This window comes from Balaenoptera borealis (genome assembly GCF_965194805.1).
Source record: "Balaenoptera borealis genome assembly, chromosome: 11".
In the NCBI taxonomy this organism is placed as follows: Eukaryota; Metazoa; Chordata; class Mammalia; order Artiodactyla; family Balaenopteridae; genus Balaenoptera; species Balaenoptera borealis.
In genome coordinates, this window is record NC_138868.1 from 12,497,779 (window position 1) to 12,518,314 (window position 20,536).

A 20,536-nucleotide genomic window follows, 5' to 3' on the forward strand; every position below is an offset into this window, starting at 1 on the left:
TGGAAGTTGATCACAAGCGATGAACAGAAGCGGGGCGCGCAGAGGAAGCGAGGCGTGTGCGCCGGGTGCTCGGCGTGCCCAGCAGGCGGCGCTGCGTGGCTGCGGCTGGGACGGGGTGGGCGGGTGGGAGCCGGCGGCGAGCCAGGAAGGGAACCCCGACACCCCTCCACATACACCCCTTACCCACCAGTCTGCCCTTTCCCGGGTCTCGATCTCCAGGCCCCTACCCTGGCTTGCTCTGCCCTCCTTCGCCGAACATCCGTTCAAGCGTTATCCCCTGCCTCACTGACCCTCGAGGCTGAAGGAGGGGGTCTCGACGCTGCCCCTGCCCAGCTGGGGCGTGGGACCGGGTGGGAGACGCAGGCAGAGATCTCGGCCTCCTGGGGGAGGGGTGTCTCCTCACTCCCCGTTCCCGGGGTGGGGAGCTTGGGGAGGGGGCTGGGCAGGGGCGGAAGCGAGCTGGAGCCGTGTTTGCCGCGGCGCTGCCGAGTGGAACAGATGGCTGGGGAGGGGACAGGGTACGTGGCGGGGAGGAGGAGGGGTGCGGGGGCCGCAGGATGAGGAACGAGGAATTTCGACGCCCCGAGTCTCCCAGGAGAAGCCCCCCTCCCCATCTCTTCCCAGAAAGAGGGGCGGGCAAGCGCCTGCCTTTTCCCCCGGAGAGCCCCGGCCTCTGGCCTGCGGCAGACCCCGCCGTCCCCCCGGGTCGCCCCGCTCACCCCCTAGACTCCCGGCGCGGGCCAAGCCGGCGGGGTCCAGGCCGCAGGGAGCAGCCCGGGTCGCAAGGATTAATGGGGCCACACTCCGAGGGGCGAGGGGGCGGCGGGAAGCGGGCTCCCGAGCCGGGAGCGAGTTCAGGGATCGTAAATAGCTGAGGGAAAACGTGTTAATTGGAGCTTTATGCAGATGAGCTGGGACGCGGGCTGGGGAGGGCCGATGGAGGGAGAAGAAGGTCTGACGGACGCTGGACCCGAGGGGAGGGCAGGAGGGCTCCGGCCGGGGGAGTGATGGGTAGGTGTGTATCCGTTTATCGCTGCGTGGACCCTCCGGGGAGGGCCACTGGTCTCTGAAGATGAGGCCTCCTCCCTGACCCTACGCCCCAGACACAGGGGACTCTTCCAGAGTCTCCACATCGCGGGACCAGAAGTTCAGGGTCTCAGATCGCCACGAAGGTGGGGGCAACGTGCAAGTGGCTGTTTCCGCTTGTGGCTGCTTACATTGGGTGTCACATTCACTGCATCCCCCTCCCCCATCTGTCTCCATCCTTTTCCCCCATCCCTGGCATCACCCTCTCCTTGCAAGAGTATTGTCTGTAACTTCCACCAAGAGAGTGGGGGAGGGGAGGGAATCTAACTTTTCTTCCTTCGCTTTCTCCCGTCTGCCCCCCAAGGACCACCCCACCTTTGAGGAGCCGTTTCTCAGCCTTTAGAGAGCGTCATAACCCACCCCTACACGTTAAAATGCAGATTCCAGGGCTCCCTTAGAGATCTGGTTCAGGGGCTCAGGAATCTGCATCTTAGCAGTTTCCCACCTAAGTCAGATATAAAAGACCTTCAGTTTCAGAAACACTGTGCAGGGAACTGGTGGGCTGGGAAGACTGGACAAGTCTTCGTCAACAGCCCTCCACCGCTCCTCCATGCTCCTGACCTCACCTCCGCTCAGTATGGCCATCTCTGCTTCCGGTGTGAGAGTACCAGGGGATGGAGAAGGTGCCAGGAAGGAGGGAAGGAAGGGAGGAAGGGGGGGAGGAAGGAGAAGAAAGAAAGAGTGAGTCTCAGCTGGCTGTTCTCTCTCTGAGCAGGGTCTTACCCTTCCTCTCTCTGCTGCCTGCTTCCCTCCCGTCGGCCTCAGCTGCTCCATCCATCTTCCTCTCTCACTTCCCTTCCCCCACCTCATCTGAAGTTTCTAAGAAGGCCAAAGAATCTTGGGGTAGGCAGTTTGGATCTTAGGGAGTAAGGGCAGAGCCAAAGTGCCCACCTCCAAAAGAAAGAGGCAAAGCACCTACCTCTGGGGTTGGAAGAAAACAGGAGGAGGGAGGCAGGGCTTGAGGAAAGATAAGGGTGACAGCAAACATATAGGCCACCTTTCCACGGGCTCTTGCACTTAGTCCCCACAACAACTCAATTTAGGCAGGCGCTATTGCCCCCAGGTTATACATGCAAAACAAAACAAGGGATGTTCAGAGAGGTTAAGTGACTTGCTCAAGGTCACACAGTAAGTGGGAAAATAACTAGGTCATTCACCCTTCTATTTCCCCCAAATCATTTCTCAAGAGGCTGCTGGGTAGCTGACCCAGGCCTCCCTTCCCTGCCCTACCCTCCAGGGCAGTGGGGGTGGGGAAGGGCATCATGTACAGAGATGAAAGGAGATGCTCGGGTTTCGGAACATCTGACAAGTCTGGCTGGAAGCATTAAAAATTCATATAGAAACCTGACCCCAGCTGGACCTTGGGTCTGCCACCTGGACTGTCCCTGGCCTGGTGGCCTCTCAGAGCCTGGTGGGCAAATTTCCCTTCAGCAGTGTCCTGGGAGCCCCCGAGTCCGTATTTCACAGGAGCGGGGTTCTCTCATGGATTAGGGAGCTAAAGTCAGGAGCCAGCAGCTGAGAAAGCAGGGCTGAGAACCCTCCCCCCACTCTGAGTGTAAGAACCTTAGAGGTTTCAGGGCTTATAAACCTTGTCATCTGGCGTCCTTCTGTTCCTCTCTCCAGGCAGACAGAGATACTCGCTCTCAGTTTAGGGTAACTCAGCCTGGCTGTGATACCCGAGGTGGCCAGTGGAGGGCAGCTATCTCCTATGAGGGAGCCCTAGCCTGAGCCTCTACTGAAGCTTTGAAGGACAGGAAAAGAACCCCATGGATAAGGTCCCGGAGATGCAGTTTTGGCCTTGGGGAAGGGCTCTGGAGTCTGTCATCTGAGGACAGGGGGAGAGGGCTCCTAGTTTGGGGGAGATTGAGGAATTTTGGGGAGGGTTCAAAGTAGGTTTGTGGGTTTCAAGTACATGGTAACTGATGGCCAGCATGATACAATCTGTCTAGCTGGAGTGAAGATTTGGGAGGAGGCCAGGAGAGAAAAAGCTAGAAAGGCAGTTGGGACCAGACTCTGAAGGATCTTTGATGCTTCGCTAAGGTGTTTTATCTTTAACCTGTAGGCAATAGGGAGCCATTGTAAGTTCCCGAGTAACAGAATGACATAATGCAAATTTTGGTCAGATGAATGTGGCCAACAGGGGCCAGTTGAGTGGGAGGGAGAGAGAGAGTGAATGGAGGAAAACCAGACAGGAGGTTATGGCTATTTTCTTCTATATTCTAGGCATGAGGTAATGAGGAGATGAAGCAGGGAGGTAGCAGGAGGAACGGAAAGGAAGGGCTGGATGGGGGCTGCGAGGGGGACTGGGTGAGAGCGTAGAGACAGGACATTAAAGAAAGGGAGGAGTTAACTCCCACTGGTGTCAGGCAGACAGAGAGAACTCAGCATGTGGGTATACACTCAGGATGCAGGAGGTGAATGAGTTCTGTTCCTTTCAGGGCTGGGAAATCTTGGACACATCACTTCCCCTCTCTGGGCCTCCGTTGTCCCCTCGGAGCATCGGTGGGTGTTGGACTGCATGGCCTTGAAAGTCCCTCCTATTTCAGGGTGTGTGGCTCAGGGTTATAAGGCTGGGTTGTTTGGAGAGGCTGGGGTCTGTGTGTGTGACATCTCATGGGCGGGGACCCATGTGAGCAGCTGCACGCGCACGTCGGTGTTTGGGGGTGCATCCTCCTGTTTGTGGGACCCGTGGGTGTCGGCATGCCTGCACGTGCTCTCTAGCTCCGCTCTGTGTTAGTGTGTGTGAGAGAGCGTGTGAGTGTGGGTGTGCACGTGATGGGCGTCCGTGGGTCTGTCTGGGCGGGGGTGGGGAAAGTGGCATTGCTGTAGGCTTCTTCCTGAGGCTCACACACTCCTCTTGCTTTCACTGCTCTGAAATAGCATCTGGACCAAAGGCCCATGAATATTTCACAACGAAAATTCTGTGACCTGGACTGCCTGCTTCTGATTTACCATCATCTTCCTTCCCTCCTCCCCTGCCCAGGCCCCAGCCATCCCTCCTTCAGAGCTCTTGCCTGGCTGGCCCCCTAGTCCCCCTCATTAGCCTCCTCAAAGCCAGCCTGACACAGGCCCCCATGAGACCGCAGACTTGGGGGGCACTATCCCCCCACCCCAACCCCACATCTTTATCCAAAGTCCACCGGCTTCAGGCCTTAGATGTTCACTCTGTCCCGTTTCTGCCTCCTCTTCCCACTATCCTTCTGACTTGTCTGGCCAGGGCCACAGAATCTCAGCATCCTTGAGCCCTGGCACCCAGGTACCCTCTCTTTCCATCCCCAGATCCCAAGTTAGATTTGTTAACCCTAAATTTAAACCATCAAATGTCTCCCCAATTGCTTCTGTTGGATTAGACTCAACCAAGTCCTTCTTAGCCGGGGCTCTTCCCTTTCCCCAGCCTCTCCTCCACACCCTGGAAAGATGAAGCTTCTGATCACACCTCAAGCCAGCAAGACACCCCAGCTTGGGATTCGTGTCCCTCTGATCACCCTAGCCCCTTGACTTCTCCTCTAACCTGCTTGGAGAACTGCTTCTCTGACCTGATTCCTCCCTGATGACTTCTACCTTACAGGACCCAAGGGAAAGAGACCATTTGTCTACAAGGTTGCTGTGTACAGCTGTGCAGGCTGTACACTGCACAAGGGCAATCACCTGAGGGGGCAAGTGTGAGCTGAAATCCAGCCTTATGCTCTGTTTGCTAGTGTTTGCTGTGGTATGCAGCTGGGTTCCCCTGGGGAAGAGGTGCCTTTTTCAGATTTACCCAAAGTCATGTTTGGGCTGGCTGTGACCATGGCTGTCCATGTTACTCCTCCTTGCAGGGGAAAGAGGGAACTGCTCTCCCTCCCTGAAGGAACAGAGCCTCAGAGAGAGCCTTCCCCAGGCTTAGCTCCTCAGGCATAGACAACTCAGGGTCGTCTGTAGCTGCTTCTCCTGGACAAATGAGGTGAGGTGCCATTAGCGCCCACTCCTGGCTGTCAGATTTCACCTGTCCTGCCTGGGACTCCAGGGTCACAACCCTGTTCCTGAGGCTTCAGCTTCTTGTCATGGGAAAACAGCAAGAAGTACTTTGATAGCATGAAATGGTTCCCCTTTTTCTAACCCTCCTGGCCCTGAAAGCCTGATGGTTCTAAGCCCTCCTCCCACTTTTGAGGACCTGAGCCAACAAATCTTACAGAAGATAAAATAATAGAATTTTTTAATAAATTTTTTTTTTTTCCCAAACAACTTCTGTTGATCTTCACCACACAGGGGCCACGGTGGAGAGGAAAGTTCTCTCCAGGCACCCTAAAAAGTGTCCAAGGTAGACATAGGAGAAAAGTATTTCTCCAGCGTCGGGAGGTTGAGGGGTGCTAGGATAAGCAGGGGCCTAGGGTTGGCCTGGCCCCGACTGAAGCATCCCTCCAAAGGGCTCCTGGGCAGGGCTCCCTTCCCGGGAGCTTCCAAAGGCTCTGCTGGTGGAAGACGCTCTGCAGACAAAGCCCGTCCCGAGTCCACTGTGGGCACTGGGAGAAGGGGTCAGCGGCTGCCTGGGGTGCCCACCCCAGCCTTGGGATGGGAACGGGTTAATGGCCAGAGTTGGGGAGAACAGGGCTGAGCCACCAGATGTGTCCTCCTGGGGCTGCCATAAGCCAGCAGCCTGGGAGGCAGGGAGAGGTGGCCTGGTCCCAGAGGAAGAGAGGAGCTGGGAGGGGAAAGAAGGCAGCAAGGCCGCAGGGCCAGAGGGCGGGGACTGGGCCAGAGCCGCAGCTGGGGATGGGGGATGAGGGACGAGGGGGAGCGAGACACACCGGCCTCTTCAGTCTCAGCACCGCAGTCAGAGGTGGTGGGGGACCAGGAGCAAGAGGCAAAGCAGAGGGGTGCGGAGCCCGGCCGAGAGCGCGGGGCCGCGGGAGTCCGGGGTCGCCTGGCAGGCAGCGCCGGGGCACGTCTGCTCGCCCCGCTGGTCCTCGCCCCCGTAGCCCTCCCAGTAGTCGTCCTCGGTGGGTGCGTCCCCGCCCTGGCGCCCCCGCGGGTCTTCGGCTGGCAGGTCTCGGTAGAGGGTGGAGGGGTCGGCGGGGGGCGCCCCGGCCTCGGCCACCCCGTACAGGTGGTTGGACGAGCTGTTGCCGCGGGCGCGGCTGCCGGGCCGCGTGGGCACGGCGGGCGGGCAGGCCTGGAAGTCGGCCTCGCGGAGGGCGCGCAGGTCGCGGCCCTGGCGCTCCGGGGGGGTGGCGCAGGTCACGTCGGAGCTGGACACGCGCGCGCGCTGGAACCAGGCCCAGAGCGGCCGCGCGCGGCAGTCGCACGCCCAGGGGTTGGCGTTGAGCCGCAGGAACTCCAGCGCCGGCAGGTCGGCGAGCGCCTCGCCCGGCAGCGAGGCCAGGCTGTTGTTGAACAGGTAGAGGATGGTGAGGCGGCTGAGGCCGCGGAAGGCCGCGCGGTGCACGCCCTGCAGCCGGTTCCCGTGCAGCAGCAGCCGGTCCAGACTGCCCAGGCCGCGGAACACGTGCTCCGTGAGCAGCCGCAGGCGGTTCCCGTGGAGGAAGAGGTGGCTCAGGTTGGCCAGGTCCGCGAACAGGTCATCCTGGCGGGGTGGGGGTGGGGGCGCGGGGGGGAAAGGGGAGAGAAGAAGAGTGGTGAGTGGTTCTGAGACAGGTACCGAAGAAATCTGGGAAAGAAGGGGAGCATTGTGGTAGAAGAGAAGGGGATTGACCTTCTGACTCATAGAGTCCTGGGTTCTAATCCTGCCTCCTCTAACCTATTTAGAGGTTAATGTGAGAAACGCAATAGAGTTCTTAAAACTTTGGGGGTGCATCAGAATCCCCTGCAGATCCCTGAGCCCCGCCAGCAGGGTTTCTGATTCAGCAGGTCTTGGAGCGGGAGTGGGGGTGAGATTCTGCACGTCTTTACACGTTCCCAGGTGGTACTGATGCCGCTGGTGGGAGGACCGCACTTGGAGGATGAGAACCTCTGATTCGGCTAAGTATGCAGACTTCCAGACTCCCTGACTTTCAAATCCTGGCCTTATTAACTGACACTCGAGCAAGTCACTCAGTATCCTTATGACTCAGTTTCTTCATCTGTAACATGTGGAGATTAAATGAAACAACGTGTATTAATACATGTGGTGGGCATTCTATGAGTTAGCCATTATTGTGAACTTGGCCAAGCCAGCAATCTGTTTCCTCATCTTTAAAATGGAGGTGAGTGTACCTCCCCCTGGGTTTGTTTTGAGGATTTAAGAAGACAATCCCCATACCTATCAGATGGGTGAAGTGTCGGGCACAGGGCCTGGCACATTGGGATTCGGTCCAGTGATGAAGCCCACAGGCTCAGGGGTCAGCAGAGTCCCGGCTCAAATCCAGCTTGCCCTCTTCCCAGCTGCGTTACTTTGGGCAAGTTATTTAGCCTCAGTGTGTGTAACTCAGAGAACACCTCTTTCAGCAGGCTGAGGGAGGGTTAGATGAGGTCTTGTAAGGATGCCGTACCCGGTGGGCACACAGACCACCATCAATAGATGGTGATTATTATGACAATAAGTGTCTTAGTTAGAATTAGGTCCCATCCATTTTCCTCTAATAGAGGAGCTTCCTGGGACCCCAAAGTTCTGCTGCTGGGCTGGGACATTAAGGGGACCATATCAGCTCCACCCCACAGAGGCAGCAGGGGAGGGGAAGGAAGCCTGCTGTCCCATGCCCTGCTTCACTGTCCCCTTAGAGGGGCTGTCCCACCTGCCCAAGGCTGGGGAGTCTCTGAATCAGACCATATTAGTGCTGGAAGGACCTTGAACTGTGGTTCAGGGGAGTGGAGGAGTGGGTATGCTCCATGGAGGGGAGAGAGCAGGGGGCTGGCGCTGCATTTTAACCGGTTCACCAAGGTATTGGTGATGATCAACCAGATTTGGGAGTTAGCGCTTCTGGTTGCACCAGCCTAGCCTACTTTTTTGCAGAGGAGAGCACTGAGACCCAGAGAGATGAAGGGCTTGCCAGAGAGGGGACCAGAGCCCCAGTGCTGAGGTCCTCCCCTCTTGTGGAGGACATCATTGTGGTCAGCAGACCCAGGGGGTCTGGTTCTGGTGGACAGGGGTATCCTCTGTGCTCAAGCCAGCTCACCCTGGATTCCTGTTTCCTGGCGGTGCCTCTCCCACCCTTCCCTGCCTGGGGAGATGATCCCCCCACCTCACCCAGGAGCCTGGTCTCAGGCTCTCAGGTGGGGGGAGGGCGTTGACTCCCAGCCCACACTCACAGCCTCCGCCTTCCTGTGCTCCTGCATTTTCTCGCCCCCTCCCATCTGGCTTCCGCCCTCTCTGCTACAGGAACTGAGCCTGCCAAGAACCTTCCTCTTGGCCACATTGAGATCCGTCCCCCTCAACCTTCTCGGCTGCCTGTGACACCAGTTTTCTCCACCTCCTGCTGCCACGGCCCCATGCCCAGCTCAGGTCTCCAGCGGAGGGCTCCCTGCACGTCCGTGGCCTCAGCCTGGCCCAGCGAGGCCTGGGTCCTTGTCCTTTTCTTCTTGCCCCCCCCCCCCCCCAGGGAGTGGGCTGAATCCCTTCCACTCAAACACCTAATTAGGGTTTCTCTTTTTAATGGAGTGTCCGCAAGAGTAGGACACACCCAGAGATACCTGGTCAAAGGATAAATACGGGGTGGGGTGGGGTATAGAGGGAGCAGAGGTCATTGGCACTTTGGGGACTTCCAGAAGTCAGGAAGGGAAGACCAGAAGTTCAGAGATGCTAGGGAATTCAGGCACCTTTGACCTACAGCCCCAGTTTTTGGGCTACAGGATTCCTCGATTCCAATCTCCTTCTCCCTCCCCTGGCAGAAGTCCTGCCCCTCCTGCTCTGAGCCTCAGCCTGGGGGTCCATTCCCCCAACCCCCATCCAAGCTGTTGCCAGATCCTCTTGTCACTTCCTAGGCTGCAGCTCTCAGATCCGGTCCTTCCTCTAAAATGGTTCTCTGTGCATTAATAAGCTCTTGACCTTCACAGCCCTCCCCCTCCCCCACCACGCTCCCTATCACGCCCTCCCTCTGGGCAGAGAGTGTCTGTTAAAGTCATCCTCTTCCATTTTGAAAACCACATTTCCCTCACCTCCCCGTGGCCGGTTCACAGCTCTCTGAATCCATTTGGAACCTCAACGCAGCACCCCTGCCCCCTTCCCTGGACAGCATCCTGTTCTTAACCTTGCCTCCCTCCAACCTCCCAGCTCCAGTCTCTGGCACCGATCAAATCAGCTGCTGGGCTGTGTGACCTTGGGCAGCTCCGGGCACCTCTCTGAGCCTCAGGTTTTTTTTCCATCTGTGAAACAAGGGACTTGAGATCGTTGATCATTAAGATCCATCCTCATCTGATATTAATGAGCAAGTGAGTCCCGGAATGTACCTTGTTCATTCAAGAAAGCTGTATTGAGGAGTGTCTGCTCCGTGCCAGGCACCCCTACTCACAGTGCTCACTGATCTACGCTGGGTATCATCGCCATTGTTTGCGTCAGCAGCTGACTAACCGAGCGCTTACCGTGTGCCAGGCTCTGTGCTACACAGATCCCATGTAGTAACCGAATCATCAGAGCCCCATGAAGCAGATAATTTTTTTTTTTTTGGCTGCGCCATGTGGCATGTGGGATCTTAGTCCCTGACCAGGGATCGAACCCATGTCCCCTGCATTGGGAGCGTGGAGTCTTAACCACTGGACCGCCAGGGAAGTCCTGTGAAGCAGATAGTATTATTCTCCCCCTTTCAGAGATTAGGAGAGGGAGGCTCAGAGAAGGCAAGTGACTGGCCTAGAGTTCAAGAGCCAATATGTAGTGGAAGGCAGACGTGAACTCTGGAGACAGAGCTCTGAACAGTTGCGCTTCGGAGCCAGACAGACCTGGGCTAATTCTAGGCTGTGCCCTTTACAAGCTGGGTGACCTTGGATGGGTGACTTAACTTCTCCGAGCCTCAGGGTCCTCAGCCATTGAATGGGGGAAACGATGCTTACTCTGGACTGGACGCACTAAACCCCTTTCGAGTAGCATCTCCTTTAATCCTCACAACGAGCCCCTGAGTTACAGGTCATTTTCTCCATTTCACAGATGGGTCCACTGAGGCTCAGAGTGGTTAAGTAACTTGCCCAAAGCCACAGAGCAAATCAGATCTGCCTGAACGTAAAGACTGCTCTTTTACGCCATGCAGGCTGCTCTAACAGTTAAAAGAGAGACAGGTGCCTCTATCATCTGGTTCCACTCCAGTAGGAAATATGCTCCAGGAGAGCAGGGACACTGTTTTTGTTCACTTCTGAATCCCTGGCACCCAGAACACTGCCTGGCATATAGTAGATGCTCAGTAAGTATCTGTGATGAACGCACCTGGCACAGTGCCTGGCCTACAGCAGACAGTCTGTGAGAACCTCCACTCTACCCCATTCCCATTTCCACCTTCCTCATCCTGAAAAGCTGTGGTCCTCTTGCCTCCTCCAGATCTCCCCTCTCGGGGCAGGCCCGGTGCCATCTTGGGTCACACCTGCACTCTGCAGATCTCAGCCCAGCCTGCATGCTTCCTCGCCTGCCTGTGGCATCTCCCAGCCTAGTTTCTCCAGGCAGTTCACAGGCAGAGGCTGTCTGTTTCTTTCTCTTCTATATAGGGCCAGGTGTGAAGATGTTTCCTTCCCATGATGCCCCCTACCATTCATGCCAGGTGTGTGCAGAACACTTCCCATTTCAGAAGACCCCAGTGTCCACTCAAGGTCTCCCTTGCCCAGGTCTTCCCTGACCCCAGGCCCTGGCTGCCATTTGTGATGGAGGATCAGGTCATGACGACAAAATTTATTCAGCACTTAACTATGTGCTTTATATATATGAACTCATTTACTCTTTACAGCCATTCTTTATGGAAGGTATTATTTTTATTATTCCCATCTTAAAGATAAGAAAACTGAGGTTCAGAGGGGGCAGCAACTTGTCTAAAGTTAAATAAGTCAGAAAATAGCAGAGCAGGGATTCAAACTCAGGCCTGCTGACCCCAGATTCCTAATCTGCACAACTAATATATGTTGATAAGGAGGTCAGGATCTCAGTAGTAGCGGTTGTTGCACTACTAGTAATAATTAACAATAATGATAATGACAGCACCCATATATTGATGTGGCCCTGTGCGAAATTTTAATCCTTACAAAACTTCTTAGGTAAGTATTATTGTTAATTACTATCATGATTGCCATTTTACAGATGAGCAAATGGCAATGGAGAGAGTAATTTGTAATGAGTAATTTGTCCAACGTCGTATAGGAGCCAGGATTTGAACTTAGGTCTGGCAGACTCCAAAGCATGTGCTTTCAGGGACCTCCCTGGTGGTGCAGAGGTTAAGACTCCGAGCTCCACTGCAGGGGGCGTGTGTTTGATCCCCGGTCAGGGAACTAAGATCCCACATGCTGCGCAGTGCAGCCAAAACCAAAACAAAACAAAGCATGTGCTTTCAAAAATAAGCCTGCTCTGCTGTCCTTCTGAGTACCATTCCCCCTGCACCTGGTCAGCGCCCAGTGGAGAGTTCTGAATGATAAAAATGGCCTGAAGTGTCATCAGACTATGAAGGCTCAAGTGCCACCAGCTCTTCCTGGTTGTGTGGCCTCAGAAACTTCATTTTTTGTCCCTACTGCCCCTAACCGTCCCTACTGCCAGCCTGTTGTGAGGTTTGACGTGATACTGAGAACACGTTAAGCCCCCAGGCACATGGACAATGATTTAAGAGACTTTGGGACCCTTGGTCTCAGCTTCCTCATCTGTAAGGGAGTATAAACAGTCTCCCGACAGGGCTGTAGAAATGAGATGAGGTGACTGAGCGCACTTTGGAAACCATGAGGTGCAAAGTTAGGAAGAAGAAAAAGGAGGGAGTGTTCTGGGACCCACCCATGGTCTCAGTATAATCCTGGAAGTTGACCCATATCTTCCGGATAGGGTCCAAGATGGGCCATTTCACTGAGACCAGTGTTAAATGAGGCTTGTTTCTCTTTTTAAAATAGTATCTTAACAAGCATTTATAGCGTGCCCACTGTATGCCAAACGCTGTTCCAAGTGCTTTACAAATTATTCATGCACTTAACACTTATAAAATCCCTAGAAGATGGGTGCTATGGCTACTCCCATTTTACAGATGGAAAAACTGAGGCTCAGGGAGGTTAAAAAATGCCACACACCTGTAAATGGCAGAGTTGATACCCGTATAAAGTCCTTAGCACAGCGCCTGATGCACAGTGTGCCTGCTAAGTGCTAGTGGGCTATTATTATCATTACTTATGCAATAATAATAACACACAACATATTTTCCCAACATACTGTACATTTTACTTCTTGTCTCTCCCCGCCACTAGAATGCTCTCTGCGAAGGCAGGAGTTTCATCTGTTTTGTTCGCTGCCCTTTTCTCAGCACCAAGCACATTCTGGGTGCTCAATAAATGTTAAATTATTATTGCTATTGCTGTTGTTATAATTATCAGCATCAAATCCACCAGTTAGGCCTCAACCTGGGATGGGGAGGAGGAAGTGCCTTCCAGGTTGGTGTAGGGAGAGGGGAGAGTTTGGATATCCAGAGGTTGTGTAGCTGAGGGAGAATTTTCTCCCAGAGTGGCTTGGAGGGTGTGTTATTGCTTCCTGGGGAAATAGAATGGGAGGATTTGACTGTCAAACAGTCAGCATAACGACAACAATAAACAATATTTAGATCAATAATAATAACAATAAATAGCAATTACTGTTATTCCTTCCGTTTTCAGAGCATCCATTTTCCAGCTGCTTAACAGCTCGTTACGCTTTTTTTCCTTCACCGGTTGCACTGAGACAACAGATTTGGGGGATAGGTTTGGGGGACGGAATCTAGAAAGGGTAGGGTTCTCCCTTGTCCCACGATCCAGTGAGGTGGAACCTTCTATGGGATACCAGTTGCAGTGGCTCTGCCCTCTTGCCCACCTCCCCATATTGCGAGAGGGCATGGGGGTGGGTGAGAGAAGCCACCACGAAGCCCTCTGGGCTGGGGTGCCTGGGGAAAGGCAGAGTCCCCTGAAGGCAAACAAGGGGGAAAGGAGAGATCACAGAAAGAGACACACACATACACCCAGACAGACATGGGGGTGTGTGTGTGGAGTGGGCGTGTGAAGGGAGGCAGACAGAAGAGGCAGAGGGAGACAGATGGGGGAGGCAAGTTAGTGAGCGAGACAGAGAGGGACAGAAAGGGAGAGACAGAGGCAGACGCAGTCAGATGGGGGGTGGGGTGTTAGTGACAGAGAAAGATGGACGGAGGAGACAAAATAAAGAAAAGCCCCTGGAGGAAGTGGGAGGGACAGAAACCTAGAAAAGGGACAGAGAAATAGAGAGGTGCTGAGACAGAGTCGGGAAGGGTGAGCAGGGACAGAGGGGCCGAGAGGCCCCGGGGAGAGAGGGGAGCAGAAGAGGACTATGTGTGCGCGCGCGCGCGCGCGCCGGGCTGGGGCCGGCTCACCTGTAGGTGGAGCAGGCTGTTTTCCTGGAGGTAGAGGTACTGCAGGCTGACCAGGCCGCGGAAGATGTTGCCCGGCAGGGTGCTGAGCTGACAGCGGTACAGATGCAGCGACTGCAGCCGCTCCAGGCCCTGGAAGGTGTCGGGCTCCAGAGAGCGCAGGTGCCGGTTGTCGCCGAGGTCCAGCTCCTCGAGCGCCTGCAGGTGGCGGAAGGTGCCCGGATAGATGGCGGAGAGGTTGTTGGAGAAGAGCCACAGAGTGAGCAGGTTAGGCCCGAAGGTGCCGGGCCGCAGCGTGCGGATGAGGTTGTTCTGCAGGAAGAGGCGCTGCGTGCTGGGCGGCAGGGACAGCGGCACCGACGAGAAGTTGTTGGCCTGGCAGCTCACGGTGGGCGGGGACGAGTAGCAGGTACAGAGCATGGGGCAGCTGGGGGCGGCTGGGGGCAGGGCCAGGAGCATCAGCAGGAGGCAGGCCGGGGCGGGACCTGCGGGGAGGGCGCGGGGGAGAGCTCTCTGGGCGGGCTGCGAGCGTGGGAGTGCCAGCCAGGGGCCCGGCCCACCCACCCCCTAACGCGACCCTTGCAGAGAGCCTTGCGTTTCTAGCCTGGGTCGGGGGTTCTGGGTGCAGCCTCAGAGTCGCGAGAGGCCCTGGCCACTTCCGCTTTGGGAGGCTCCTGGTATATTAGAGAATAAAGAAATGCCAAGAGGACATTGTAGGAAGCACTGTGATAGGTTGAAAGTTGTTTGATGAGTGATCGTCTGCTTTCATTCCTGTTTTCACTCTGGTAGGTTTGACCATGACTTTGGTCTTGAGACTTGGGCTGGACAGTGCTTTGCTGGAGGCGGTCCTATACGACGATGTCCTGTACAGGGCGTTTGGCCTCACCCCTGTCCTCTACCCATTAGATGTGTAACACCCCTCCCCCTGCCGTTCTGATAACCGATGATAACCGAAATGTTTCCAGACGTCGCCACATACCACCTGGGGAGCAAAACTGACTCCATTTGAGAACAGGTGGAACTAAATTGAGACCCTCTGTGAAACTAAGGCCCATGTAAAATGGCCCTCTGGCTGCCTCTGGGGTCTGGTCTTGCTGGCCCACTGGTGACCACAGCCCTCCTCCCTCATCTCTCCACACTGGAAGGGATCTTAGGGACCAAGGGACAGGGGGTCTCCAGCCACCTGCAACAGAATCATCAGAGGGTCCTGGAAAGAATGCTGCTTCCTGGGCCCTGCCTGTGCAGAATCAGCATCCCTGGGGGAATAGCCCAGGAATCTGCATTTTACACCCCAGGCTCTTCTCATTCAAAGTCACTTAAAAATTCTTTTTCAGGACTTCCTTGGCGGTCCAGTGGTTAAGACTCTGCGCTTCCACTGCAGGGGGCACTGGTTCGATCCCTGGGGAACTTTGATCCCACTTGGTGCGGCCAAAAAATAACAATAATTTTTTTTCAAAGTAACTTTTGAAGGTTTGCTATGATCCAGCCTTCTTATGATACAGATGGAGAGGCAGGCCCAGGGAGACCCAAGGGCCTGGGGGCTAAAGAGTCGTGTCGATGCCTCCGTATCCCTGAGCTATAGCAGGGGCTCTGGGGCCCCTCATCCATCCCTGTCCCCTGGCCTTCTGACCCTCACGGCAGCTGATGCAAGTTCTGGGCTGGAACTGGCTTGACCTCTACCCTTTATCATGACTTCCGGATGAGTCTCGGGATTTTCATCTGGCAGGTTTTGCACTCCAAAAGCCAGGCAGTCATTCTCTGGGCACACATGGAATGAGTGCCCAGAGAATGACATGGTAGCTCCAAACAGTGTGCTACCGCCTGCGAAGGCAGAGGAAGACCTTTGCCCTTGGACCCAAGGACCTGAGATCCTAGGTCCTCAGGGTAGAGCCTGAGGGGTCCGTGCCTTTCACTGACGCCTGGCGTCAGAGGTTGCTGTGTGTGAATGCGCGTGGGAGCCGGGTGCCCTCTACGTGAAGTGCTGCGGAACCCGGGGTGGGCACATGACAACGACAGGCCCCGCGTGTGGCGCGGACATCACGGAAACTGGGCTGTGCCTCCTCCCGTGGAGGAGCGCAAAGGCGCAGGGTGGGGGACCCCGGCGCCACTGCCACCCGGCCCACGGCGAGCGTCCCGGCCCCTCCCCGCACCGCTGCGCGCAAGCGTGTGCCGGTGGTCCTCCGCGTGTGTGTGAGTGCCGGGCCCCGTGCGTGTGTAGGCTGGGTGTGATGTAATACTCGGTGACACAGCGGCTGCTGTTCCCTTCGTTCACACCACCTCCGCGTTTCTCGGCCCTTCTCACCCCTCCCCCGTGCGGCGTTTCACGATTACTTTCTCCTCCCGAGTTTTTCAGAGCCACATTGGGTGAAAGAGCATGTCTCTCACCCCTCAACCCAACCAGGCAGGGGTGGGGTGCGGGGGCCCGGTAGGGAGCCCTGGGTGGGTTTCAGGAGGGCTGAGGTTTGAGGCTTAGAACAGGAGATCTTGGAGGTGGAAAATCCTCCAGGTTCATCTGGTTCAAGCTCTGGTTCTACTGAGGTGATGGCTGGGCCTCAGAGAGGGAAAGTGACTTGCCCAAGGTCACACAGCAACGTGATTGGCAGGGCAAGGACTAGAAAGGAGCCTTCTGATGACCGGCCAGAGCACTTCCCTTCCTGGTGGAGTCACCCTCTGAGCTCGTTTCCCCAAGGACTTGACACCAGAGAAAGCCAAATCCCTCTCTGATCCCTTAATCCCACCCCTTATCCACAAGCTCACAGGGTGTTCATTCAGAAGGCCGCCAGCCCTCCAAGGATTATGGAGCTCTTTCCTCAGCCTCTAGGGCCAACTGTTAACCCAGGAGAGGGAGAGGGAAGGACACGTGATCCCAGAGTGCTCCAGAGTCCGGAGCCAGTCCCCTGGCACCAGGGTCTCTTCCAGCCTGGAGGCCGAGCTCAGCAGGGGCTGGCATTCCTCTAGCCCACAATTCCCTGGCCCCCTGCTTGCCCTCATTAGGGGGCTTCTCTCTTATTTCCCCACATCCCCTCCCTCTTGCCCCCATATCTCCCCCCATCATGGCCCACCTCCCCAAGGCCAAGATGGTGCTCCCTGCGGGCTCTTTGAGGGGGGGCCCTGAGCAGGGGGCCCCTCCGTGACAGCTGCTGCGTAACAGTGACTCTGTTGCCATTTCTGGTCCTCGTTGCTGCTGCCGTGCAAAGCAGCTGTAACCCAAGGAGCCTCATCCATAATTCAGGCTGCGGCTCTCACTGGAAGCGAGGAGGAGGGGCAGGTGGGGCTCTAGATTGCTCTGCCCCCAGGCCTGGCTGGAGTGCTCCTGGGCAGAGGCAGCAGGGCCTGGTGAGCTGTGCCTCTCTCTCCCTCCTCCGCCCTCAGCCCCTGCCCAGCGTGTGCCCTTTTCCTTCCCATCACCATCGCCTCCCCACCCCCTGCTTCTCCCGGCTCTTCACCATCACTCCTTCCCTCCAGGCCTGGGTCTTCCCTCTCTCCCCGAGGACCACAGTTCCACTCCCGGCCCCATTTTGTGAATCCCTGGCAAAGACGGGGGCAAGATGCACAGAGCGTCAGAGCAGGAAGGTGGGGGACACCTCATCGGCCATCAAGAGCAAACCCCTTATTTCACAGGCCACACCACTGAGGACGGGAGAGGGGAAGAGCTCACTTCTGAGGGAGCAGCCCAGGCCTGACCGAACCTCTGTCAATCCACCTTCGGTTATCTTTCTCGAAGGCTTCATTTTATGCCCCCACTACTATCTGGGCCTATTCTAACAGCCTCCCCACCCTCTCTGCTCATTCCATCCATCCTCTTTTTTTTTTTTTTTTCTCAAGTCAGCAGGTGATGGCTAGAGTTGCAGGGGAGCATAGAGCAAGGATGGGCAGAAACATCTGTTATGAAACACCTACTGTGTGCCAGCCACTGTATTTGTACACGTCTTTATGCACAGAATACAGCGTAACATAGGTGAGATCGATATTATGGCTCCCAATTTGCAGATGAGGGGAGGGAGGCTCACAGACAGGAAGTGAGTTGCCTCAGGGCATGCAGCTGGTACAAGGTGGAAGCCAGACTGGACAAGTCCATGTCAAGAGGGACTCTCTCTGACCTTTCTTTGGGAGACCCCACGTCGTCCACAGACACCACCCCTGAGTGTGAGAGTGACTGCGCTCGGGGTAAAGGGAGGACAGAAATTGCACCCAGGTGCACAGGGCTGGGCCAGCAATGACACCGGGTCTGTTTGGCTATTCAGGCTCAAGGCAAGGTAAAGGACCCAGGTTCTCTCCAACTTTCCCCTCCTGGGCTCCAGGCTGTGGTTGTTCTAGGGGACGGCCCACCTGGGAGTCAGGAAGAGATGACCAGTGTCCAGAAGATGTGGCCAGAACTGACCAGGGGAGGGAACGGAGAGAGGTCAGAACATGGTATTGATCCCAGAAGACTGAGGTGCCCAGAGCCAAAAAGTATCCATTCACTGAGGGCCCACTGTCAAGGACTCTGGGCTGTCATCCTGGAGCACCAAGGCTCACAAACAAAGTTCTCAGCCCGGGAGCCACCATTAAGTCCAGAGATCCCTGTGAAAGAAGAAACTTGAGAAGGAAGCAGATGGACCCAGTGTAGAGGCAGGAAACAGGGTGCCAACCCTCAGGGCAGAGTGGCCCCAGGACAAGTGCTCCCTGGAAAGGGAGGCAAGGCCTCTGGTTCTGAAGGAGGGGCACAGGGTCCCAGACAAGAAGCAACAGCTCCACACCCAAAAGGGCTGGGCCTGCCGGGCAGATGCTGAGGTGGCAGGGGCTTGAGGAGGTGGGAGCCGGGGAACAGAACGGAGGTGGTGATGATGCCAGTGACGCAGGGGCCTGGGGAGGCACTGACGCGGGTGATGGAGGTTTAGAGCTGCTGCAAACAGCTTCTCACTCTGCCAGAATGTAACACCCCAAAATAAGCAGCCACCGTGGCGGCGGCGGCAGGATCCCACGACGGGGCCCGGAGATATAAATGGCAGCACTGAGCCAGCCGGGGTGCCCACCCTCGGAGGCTGCCACTCCGCTTGAATGTCTTCCTCCTCTCCCCCTCACAGCCGCCCCCAAGGCCCTGAGCTCAGAGCCCAGGGTCTGGCCCACTGGCCACTCCCTGAGAGAAGGGAAGTGACAGGCAGGCGCTTTGGAAATGGAGGGCTTCCCACGTGGAAGTGGTTACCAGAAGTCTCTTTGTCTCATCCCTAGGCTGCCCCCCCTGGTCTCTCTCTCTCTCTCTCTCTCTCTCTCTCTCCCCCCTTTCTCTTCCTTCGTCCTTTCCTCCCTTTCCAGCCCCCATCCCCATCCTGATCAACCCCAGCCCCTCTCCTGTCTCTGGTTTCCCATCCCCAGCCCTAGAGCTCGTCCCAATCCTCTTCCCCTGTTCCTGACACCCCATCTCTGTCCACCATCCCCATCCTCCTCTGGTTTCTGGCTTTCTGATCTTCTCACTCCCCGTTCCTTCCCCATCCCTAGGGTCCCAGACCTCATTCTCTTTCCTATTTCTCCCACCTCCAGGTTCTGGGTCCCTGGCCCTAGTCTTCTCCCCATCCCTCCCCTAATCTGGTCTCCCCTCTCTTTCCCTCTTCCTCTGTCCTCACCAGGGTCTCACTTCCCTCCCAGCGTTTCCCGTCTAACCTTTATTCCTCCTCCTATCTCCCTCCCCTGACCACTCTCTCCATCTTTGGCCCCTTCCTATCCCCTTCCTTCTTACCCCTTCCCCACCCCACCCCCAATCTCTGGCCCACACCCTTGTCTGTCTGTCACTCAGTTCGTGGAACTATCCCTTTTCTAGCGCCCTCCATCTGTTCTACCGGGGAGGGCCATTTGGATCTCCCTCTGCTCCCCCATCCTCCCGGACAGCCCCCTACCCTCATCCCTCGTCCTCCCTGGTGACTGGAAAGTGCTGAGGCACGGGGCACGAGAAGTTGCTGAGTCGGCGCTTCCCCAGCCGGCCCGAGTCCTCAGCGTCCCCCAGAGCAGGTGGAGCCGGGACAGCAGAACCTGAGCCTCCCTCCCCACCCCCCGGGGCCGGTCCGCCTGCCCCCTGCGTCCTCCCTCGGTCACGAGCTCCCCGCACAGCCCAGCTGGCTCCGAGTCGGGTGCGCGGCTCCTGCCGGCAGCTCTGGGGGCGGGGGCGGGGCCCGGGGCTAAGCGTTTTTCCTCCCAGGCTACCCCCACCCCCACCGCTGCCCCACCCTCGCGCCCTGGCGGAGGGGGCGCCCCGCTTGCCTCCACAGGATGCTCTCTGCCCTCCCGCAGGCTGGGGTCCCTACCTTGCAGCAGGCTCCTGAGCCCGGGCAGCATCTTGTCTCGACGCTCGGGGGAGGGGGCGGCGGGGGGGAGGGCGCTCCCACTCGCTCCCTGAGCCGGCCAGACGGACGGCGGGGACTCCGCGGGGCTCCGGGAGGGCCCGGGAGTCCCCGGGCTGTGTGGCCGGGCCGCGGCGCTCTACCCTGCGCCCCCCGGGCTGCGAACCTCGGGAGGAGCCATCGGCCCCGACGGGACGGGGTGGGGCGCGGCGGGACGGGGCTCGAGCCGGCCGTCGATGCCCGGTGCCCGCGCCCCCCAGCAGCGCAGGCAGCGCGCGGTGTCCGTCAGTCCGTCGGTCCGTGCGCGCCGGCTGCTCGCCGAGGGAGAGTGGGGACAGCGAGGATGCTCTTCCCAGCCACCCCCCTCCTTCACGCACTCGCTGGCTCCTCCCTCGCTTCCTAGCTTGCCGACTTAACCCTTTCCTGGCCACTAGGAGGCGGTAGCGGCTTCCCAGCCCCCTCCAGCCAGGCCCCCTCTCTTTCTTGGGGGATCCGGAGGACTGTGTTCGATCGCCGTCACGGCGCCACGCTTCTAGAGAAATCCCTTCCTGGGGGGGGGGGGTGCGGTAGTGTAAGGGAACCCCGTGGACTTGCCCAGTTCCCCCCTCCCAACTTTCTGGGAGGAGCTGGGCTCCTGGGTCACATCCTCCTCCTTGCCGGGCCCCAGGCACCTTTGCCCAGGCCTCCAATGTTCCT

General features: G+C 57.1%; 1 protein-coding gene across 1 annotated transcript; it reads right to left on the minus strand.

Annotated features, from left to right (window-relative positions):
- Nucleotides 1-5,261: 5,261 nt before the first annotated feature.
- RTN4RL2 (reticulon 4 receptor like 2) lies at nucleotides 5,262-19,857 on the minus strand. The gene is made up of 3 exons (XM_082341219.1): nucleotides 19,805-19,857; nucleotides 13,530-14,011; nucleotides 5,262-6,646 (listed from the first exon to the last, which is right to left on the minus strand). The coding sequence occupies exons 1-3, from the start codon at nucleotides 19,833-19,835 to the stop codon at nucleotides 5,897-5,899; spliced, it is 1,263 nt and encodes a 420-aa protein (XP_082197345.1). The 5' UTR covers nucleotides 19,836-19,857; the 3' UTR covers nucleotides 5,262-5,896.
- Between the last annotated feature and the right edge of the window lie 679 nt (nucleotides 19,858-20,536).

Excerpts from the sequence above, each read along its gene's own strand:
- RTN4RL2 (XM_082341219.1), bottom strand. The coding sequence starts at position 19,835 with ATGCTGCCCGGGCTCAGGAGCCTGCTGCAAG. Across the intron at positions 14,012-19,804 it reads GCTCAGGAGCCTGCTGCAAG|GTCCCGCCCCGGCCTGCCTC; the intron begins GTAGGGACCCCA and ends CCCTCCCCGCAG. Across the intron at positions 6,647-13,529 it reads ACAGCCTGCTCCACCTACAG|GATGACCTGTTCGCGGACCT; the intron begins GTGAGCCGGCCC and ends CCACCCCGCCAG.